We start from the raw sequence: 7533 nt of genomic DNA on the forward strand, positions 1-7533 counted from the left end.
ATTTTTGTTAGCGGAAGGAGAAGTGCAGGAGGACAGATGCCTGTAGGGAAGCCCACTTACAGCAGGAAATGTGAGAAGAAATATGGGTCCTGCTTTATCCCCAGAATGTTAACCCAGGCAGAGCAGTGGGATGAGTGAGCTCCCAGTTATGGAATGCTCTCACAGAGGAGCCTGGAGCTGGTGGTTTCTCCTTGGTTACTCAGTACCAATGCTGTGGCAAACTCCCTGTGGACTCTGCTGGATTCAAGACCATCTATGGACTAAGAGGTTGAAGCCAACGGAATGAAATATCACAATAATAATAATAACAATAATAATAATAATCCATTGAAAGGGTGGCATTAGATTCAAAGCATCTCATTGCTTCCAGGTGGAAGGGATGAGTTTCCCTGGTCCAGAGGGAGAGTTAAAACCTTGTTTAACACGCAGTTCCTGATTCAGCAGAGCACTTGGCCCTGGATGTTGGGGGTATGGATGTTCCTCAGAGTGTTACAGGAGCTGCTCCTCTTTTGAAAGCAAAGCATACAATGAAGAATTTCTCTGAGCAGGGACCACTCTGCTTCTCACAGCCTCACGTCCCAGATTCCTGGTGTTTCACTCCCCTTTGTGTTGCAGGGTATTGACCTCCAGTCTGCCTTGAGGGAAAGCTATCAGGAGGAGGGAGGCTGCTGCCAGCATTCAGAGGCTTTCCAAAGGCACATTGAGAAAGTGGGATTTGCTAAAAGACACAGGGAATAGTGTGTTTGTGTCAGGGGCAGGAGTGTGGCTGGTGCAAGGTGAGGGGATGGAGAATCCATGTGGGACCTCACAGGTGGTGTGCCCTAATAAAGCAGTTCCAGCAAGTGAAGAAATGCCTGTCAGTCCATCCCTGCTGTGCCTGTGGTTGGAAACTGGATTTTTTTGGTCAGCTTGAATTCTGAGCCTGGTGAAACAGAATGTTTTCTACACTTAGGTTTCATACATTGACTAAAAGCTGTGGTGGTGCCCCATCCCTGGAAGTGTTCAAAGCCAGACTGGATGAGGCTTGGAGCAGCCTGGCACTGGAAAATGACCTGCCCATGGCAGGGGGGTTGGTACTGGATGATCTTTAAGGTCCCTTCCAACCAAAACCTTTCTGGTTTGTGGGATTCAGAATGTCGTTAATAGAAATTCCTTCTGCAATAGAAATGATCCTGGATATTGATGAGACCAACACAGAGCATGCATAAAAGCTTTCCCAGAAAATCAATTCACACTCAGCATGACAGGTTCTTCTGAGGTATTACGCCAACCAGGCTGTGAAGAAAAATAGGATTTTTCTGGAGTTATTCTTGGTCGTTAAAATAAAGAGTGAATGCAACATGTGCTCTGTCAGGTTCTGAGGCTTTTGCCAGCAGAAATTCTTAGACCCAACTCATTATGGCTGGTAGCTGAAAACATTACTGAAAAATAAATGAGAAATACCTGATTTGATAAAACTTGATTTATTCAAAAAGAGCTGAGAGAAACACACTTGCATTTATTGTTGCTTTCTACATTAGAGTAACTGCTTGAAATTACACCAGTTAAATTTGGTTCAGAGGAAATATTGGCCACATATCAAGAAATAAAATATTGAAATCTGTTATGTAGTAGTTTAGCTTACTTGAGCAAAATAAAACATGGTAACAGACAATGACACAGAATTGTTATCAGCTGTGCAAATTTTGGGTTAAGAAAGAAAAAGCTTGCAAAAAGACTTCCATATATACACGTTTTGTCTGTGGGGTCAAGTGCAAGCCTGTATGTGTGTGTAGTTGTATTGTAAAATCTCCTCATTTGGATGAAATAAGTTCTGTACACATATATACACACAGCTCCTCTGTTGTGCTCTGCAGGTCGAGAACAGGTGTAGGAGCACAGCATCTGACACCACTTTGAATCCCATTTCACATGATCTAATACCCAAAACAGCTAAAATAGGATTTAGGACTGGGTGTTTCTGGATAGCTGCAATTCTCCTGAATGATGAGCCATTGGGTTTAAAAAGAAAAAAAAAAAAAAAAAGCCACTCACCCACTATTTGTGGGAATTATGGACACTCTTCCAGGGTTTGTGCAGCTTGATCTGGAATTGTCCTGTAACTGCAAGTTTACAAGAAATCAGCATCTACAAAATAGCATGTCAGCTATCAGTGTTACGCAGAAGCTTTTAGAACAAAATCAGACATTTAATAATTTTAAATGGTGGGGTTTGCAAGTGACCAGTGTTGAATCAAGCTGTTGCCATACTGGTAATTCATGCTTCTAGTCAGGCCAGGTTTAGATGAAGAACAAGGAATGAGGATACTGTGCAGTAAAGCAGCTATTCCTATAAAGCTGGTTTTTATGGCTTTCAGAACTTATCTACTTTGTGTACTAAACTCTGCTCACCCCTTTCATTAGTTTACATAATATTAAATATATTCATTTTCCCTCTCCACTTCTTCCCATCCTGATTATTTTGGTTTCATGCTGTGGCAAATAATTTCCTCTGTAGCTTATGAAAGCTGAAAATAAATTCCTTAGGGAATAAGTGTTTCACATAAGTAGTAACTTAAAACTTGATCGATGACGCATTCAAACATCAAAAACCCCCTTAACAGAATGACAATCAAAAGTCTAAACAAACATTTTTCAGTTTCTCCTCCTGCCTGGCAGGCCTCCCACAGCATCACCATGCAGTTCCAGAAGCAGTTGGGAAAAATGGGTCTGGAAAGTAAACTCATCTCCATGTGGATCTGTTAGGTAAATACACTGGTTTTTTTACATTTAATGCTTGGTTTCATAAACATGGGGGAACAAGCTCCACCAGATGCCCAAATCAGAGATTGTTGTTAATACAATTATCTTTGTATGGACAATGAATGGGTGGATGATGACATTTGCATACACACAGAGCTTAATCTGGAATCACGGGGCAATTTTTTGCGACAACTGTGTAAATTTGCTTAAGCATTCTCTTCAGTTCATAACAGAGCTTTTTATTTACAGCTACCCAGATTGGCATACAGCATAATTTTCAGCAATCTCCTCCTGTCCATTGCTCTAAAGGGGGTCACATCCGTGCACTGGCACATGGCACGAACTCCTTATTGCACAAGGTTTGTGATGCCTGCTCCTGCTGGAATGAGAAGTGTCAGACAGCTTGTGTCCTCCACGGGTTCCTCGCTTCCCTGAGCGATCTGTCGTAAGGAAGAGTAGCAAAAAAAGAATTTTTCAGCTGGCAGTTTATGAAGAACACAATGAATGTCACAGTCAAGAACAGAAAGAAAAACATAATGATGTAAGTCACCAGGTCTGGCTTATTTATTTCCCCTTCTTTTAACACCCTGGCTGTCGACATGTAAAGAGCGGAGGAGCTCACGGGTCTCGGAGTGCTGCTCAGGTAGGGCGTGTTGGTCTGAATGATTAGGTGAGCTTCAGTGGCACTGGTTGAATTGAGCAATTCACTATACATGTTCTTGCCTAAATTTCCTCCACAGTAGAAGTAAAGCAGGAGGGCAAACGCAGTCAGTCTTTGGCATAGGAAAGCAATAATGTTCCTGCTTGTAAAAGGCTGCAAACCAGCCGCATGTTGTCTGAAGCAAATTAATTCTCTCGCATGGCTCAGTGACTTTCTTTTAAATCTTCTTGGCTCATATTTACAGCAGTCATCCACAAATATTAATCAAAAATGATACAGGTACCTGGTGTCCTGGCCCTGGCTGCCCCAGCACGCCTGGTTCGGGGAGATGCGCTGGCTCATGTGCGGCTCAGCCGGGACGGGCTGGGGATGCGCTGGGAGCCCCGAGCGCCGCTCCACCCGCATGGGTTGGGAAGAGCCTCTGCTGGCACCGGGCAGGGAGCAGCCACAGCTTCGCCTGGCAGCGCTCACTGTCCGCCAAGGGGAGGCACGGTGGATTTCCAGCTGATTTTCGGAAGTGGGATGCACATAAATCCGAGGTTAAGCGGCATCCGCGTGGAGAGGCAGCTGCCGCCTTGAGATGCTGCTGGCTTTGCCGTCGCGGTTCTCTGCCTCGGGAGGCTCCGTGCTGCTGAAATCCTGGCGCTGGGAAGCATTAGTTGACTTTCTTAATCCCAGTTAACGGCGCTCTGTGGAGCCAGGCTGAAGAGGCTGAGCTTTCCGCTTGAGCTTTCCAGGCACTCCTTTCCTTGCTTTGAGAAACATAAATTAAAAGCAACAAATAAAAAAAGAGAGCAGCGTCCCTTTGTTCAAGAAAGAAACACCAGAGCAGCCTCCCTGGGAATGGGAGAGGGTCAGTGCTTTGGGAAGCTCCCCCTGTGTGCTCGGCTGAGCTGGGACCGAGCAGGGTCTGTGACACCGGAGTGTCCCCTCGACAGCAGCTCTGCTCCCGGCAGCGCCACTCGCTCCGTGGGAAGGGAAGGGAAGGGAAGGAAGGGCAGAGCTGCGTGGTGCTGCCGACCAGCTCCGCAGCCCGTGGTGCAGCTGGCAGTGACACGATGCTAAAAAGGAAGAGATCTTCGGATAAATTCCCGTGAGTGCCTGAGGCTCTGGCTGGAGGTTTTGAGCTGGGGGAGGGTAGCAGAGAACGGGACAAAAAAGACTAAAATTGCTTCAAAACCGTTCTTTCTTCCTCAGTCCTTTATTGTTTAAATCTAGAGTGATCAATGTCTTCTTCCCCCACTCCATGATCCCCAGCACCCTCTCCAGCCTGACAATTAGCATGTTAATTCTTTTTTGCAGCAAATTGCTTTATGCTGCTATTAGCTCCTGGCTGCTTGCCAGTTTACTCTCACAATCATCAGATAAGCGCCGTTAATACTTTTATTTTAACGCATTGCAACTTGAAAAAGGGGCAGGGGACAGAGCTGGAGGCGAGAGGAGCGAGGAAGAGAGGAGTAAGTGGGCAGAGGAAAGGGTGAAACACTATCTCCAGCCCCAGGGTGCTGATCCCAGCAAACACTAAATCTGCTTATGATGAGCTGTTGCAGCCAACAGTGCCAGTGGTTAAACATTTCACTTAGCATAATAAATGTTTCTGCTGAGAGAGGGTGAATGAAGAGATGAGAAATCTTCTGGTCAGTTAGACTTGAATAAAATCAAATCAAATCCAATCCCTGCAACACTCTCTGAGGCCCTGGTTAGTGTGTTCCTCATCTCTTGCCAAGCTCCAGGTGCTCCAGTTAAAGCCCTTGTGCCTCCAGCAGCTCTCTGCTGGGGTGCTAGAAAACTGACACATCTCTGTCACATCCCTGTTCACATCCTCCTGCTGCCATCCTCAGAAAAGCCATTACCTGTGTGGTTACTTACAAATCCCAGGGACTCTTTCACTCACAAGGACATCTTCCTCTGTGAAAGGTTTTCTTGATTTTTGTTTCTCTTTCCCCTCTTTTCCAGTCCAAGTGCTCTGGCTCTCCAGGATGGCAGCAGGGGCTTTTCCTGTGGCACACAGAGCTCCTCCTGGAATCGCATCTGCCCACAGAGCCACAGCAGTTACACCTGTTTACTCTGTGTGGGTTCAAAGAACAGGATGCCGAGGCAGGCAGCCATGGGGGTTGGAAAAATCAACAGAGCCACACAGTTTGCCACTGTCATGTTGCAATGTCTCCTTTCATGTCTCCTTGAAAGAGGGGAGTCTGTGAGCAGCAGCACGGCAAGGCTGAATGTCTTCCCAGCACCATCCCATCTTCAGCTCTCCTCTCTGAAGTGTTTTTGAGTTTATGAAGCTTTACTTCCTTTTTTTTTTTTAATTTATTTCTTTTATTGTTTTTATTTCTTTTATTGTTTTTATTAATCTGCAGAAAAAACAAGAAGGCATCTGCAAACATTACCAACTCTGTAACAGGGGAAATACTACAAAAGATACATGGGGATGCCATGGTCATTGGTGTATTTTCTCCCTGCACAGAGGTGTGGTGCAGAAGAAAGGGCTCTGCCAGGGGCTCCTTGGCATCTTCCACCTCCCTCCCTGCCTCCCTTGAGCCTGTGGGTGTGGATGTGTCCCTGGAGGAGGGTGTGACAGTCCTGTGGATGGGACAGGGCAAAGAGACTGTTTGCTCTGCCCAGTCAGTGCCTCCAAACGGCCTTGTGGGGCTGAGCTCCTTCCCTGCAAGCACAGGGTGCCCTCTGAGCATCCCCTTCCCACCCCTCCTCACCTGCACACACAACCAGGATCTTAATTTTTTCCCTTTTTTCTCCTACAAAATGTTCTCTCTCATTCTCGGAAGATTTCTGCCCCTAAGGTGCAGTAGCTCAGCTCCAGTGCCAGCACTGTGGGTTGAGGATTGTTTCTAATGGTCACAGTCCAGCTGCCCAGAGTGGGGATAAATCCTCAGGGTGTTTTACAGGCGCCTTGAGTGCACACAGAGAGTTCAGAACTCCTCCTGCTTTTTGGCTGGCTGGCTGGTATTCATACAGAAACTGATGAGAAGCCTTGGGAGTAAATCAGATGTATTTTCTGCAGCACTGTATCCAGGCTTAATCTTAAAACAGCTAAATTGCCATAAATAACACCTTAATTGCAAAAATAAGAGCTGATCCTTTCCCTTTGTTCTCCTTAATTTGGAAAAACATTTAAAGTCTTCAGTTCCTTATAATTTTTCCTCATTAACTTATTTCTTATTTAGTAGTTTTGTTGGGTTTGCTTCTTGGTGTTTGGGATTTTTTTAATTCTTTCCCAAGGCTGCCAACATTTAGTGGCTTATTTTGTTAGTTTTTTATGTGCACTGGCAGTAGCACTACAATGACAAACACAGAGCCTCTGACACTGCCTAGAGTTTAATGATAATAAACCATAAAGTGTTGCAACTTCCTGTCCCGTTTAGAAACTGGGTCAGCATCTCTGACCCTGGTGGGAGCATGAGGACAATCCTGGGGCTGGAAAGGCTTCTGCCTCCTCCTGTGTCCCCCTTTCTCTGGGTTTGTCTGCCCTCAGCTACACTCAAGAGCAAGAAATTTTGTTCTGGTGTGCCAGACCCCCGGCAGACCTTAAGGAATTTGTTGGTGGTTGAGGTGACTCTGTGGCAGTTCTGGTGCAGTCTTGCCATGGTGTGAAATAAATAATGACACAAACTGTCCAGAGCTGAAAGGAGGGAGGACAGAGCCTGCCACCCTCAGCCCCAAACCCCACCACTCTCGGGCTGGCAGGATGATCCTATTTGCTTTAACAGTCCTTCAGCCAAGCTCCCAGCAAACACCACACAAACCTTAGTGGGTGGGCATGGCTGGCAGCTCATCCACGCTGGGAAAGGCTGGAGCCTTTCCCCAGTCCCAGCCTGGTAAATAATGCATGATCTCTCTCTCCTATGCTTACGCAACCCCTGCCACGATAAATACCAACCGAGGGAAATGAAAGTGGAAAGAAACATTATCTTTCTCTGTAATGCAACCATTTACAATCTGCCTTACGATCCTTCTGCTCTGCAGAGTGAGCAGCAGTCAGGGGGATGTTTCTATTAGCAGACCAGAATGCAACAAATCACGGGCTGTAACTTTCCAGTGCTGCATAAAAGCAGCTTAAAACCGTATAAAGGAAAGAAAATAAAAATAATATACAAGGATTATTTCTCTTTT

The 7533-nt window shown here is 45.8% G+C and overlaps 1 protein-coding gene across 4 annotated transcripts; it reads right to left on the reverse strand.

Annotated features, from left to right (window-relative positions):
* Nucleotides 1-1447: 1447 nt before the first annotated feature.
* On the reverse strand, nucleotides 1448-5448 carry SMIM32 (small integral membrane protein 32). 4 transcript variants are annotated; one of them, XM_085073581.1, is made up of 2 exons: nucleotides 5272-5448; nucleotides 1448-4154 (listed from the first exon to the last, which is right to left on the reverse strand). In XM_085073581.1, exon 2 carries the CDS (start codon nucleotides 3454-3456, stop codon nucleotides 3136-3138), a length of 321 nt encoding a protein of 106 aa, XP_084929707.1. In that variant the 5' UTR covers nucleotides 3457-4154; nucleotides 5272-5448; the 3' UTR covers nucleotides 1448-3135. The 4 variants fall into 4 exon arrangements, with proteins under 4 accessions (XP_084929707.1, XP_084929705.1, XP_084929708.1 ...); XM_085073579.1 differs by having other exon boundaries at nucleotides 1448-4529; XM_085073582.1 differs by having other exon boundaries at nucleotides 5256-5448.
* Nucleotides 5449-7533: the final 2085 nt, after the last annotated feature.

Source organism: Lichenostomus cassidix, chromosome 13 (assembly GCF_008360975.1).
Source record: "Lichenostomus cassidix isolate B80296 chromosome 13, HeHo_3.0, whole genome shotgun sequence".
NCBI lineage: Eukaryota > Metazoa > Chordata > Aves > Passeriformes > Meliphagidae > Lichenostomus > Lichenostomus cassidix.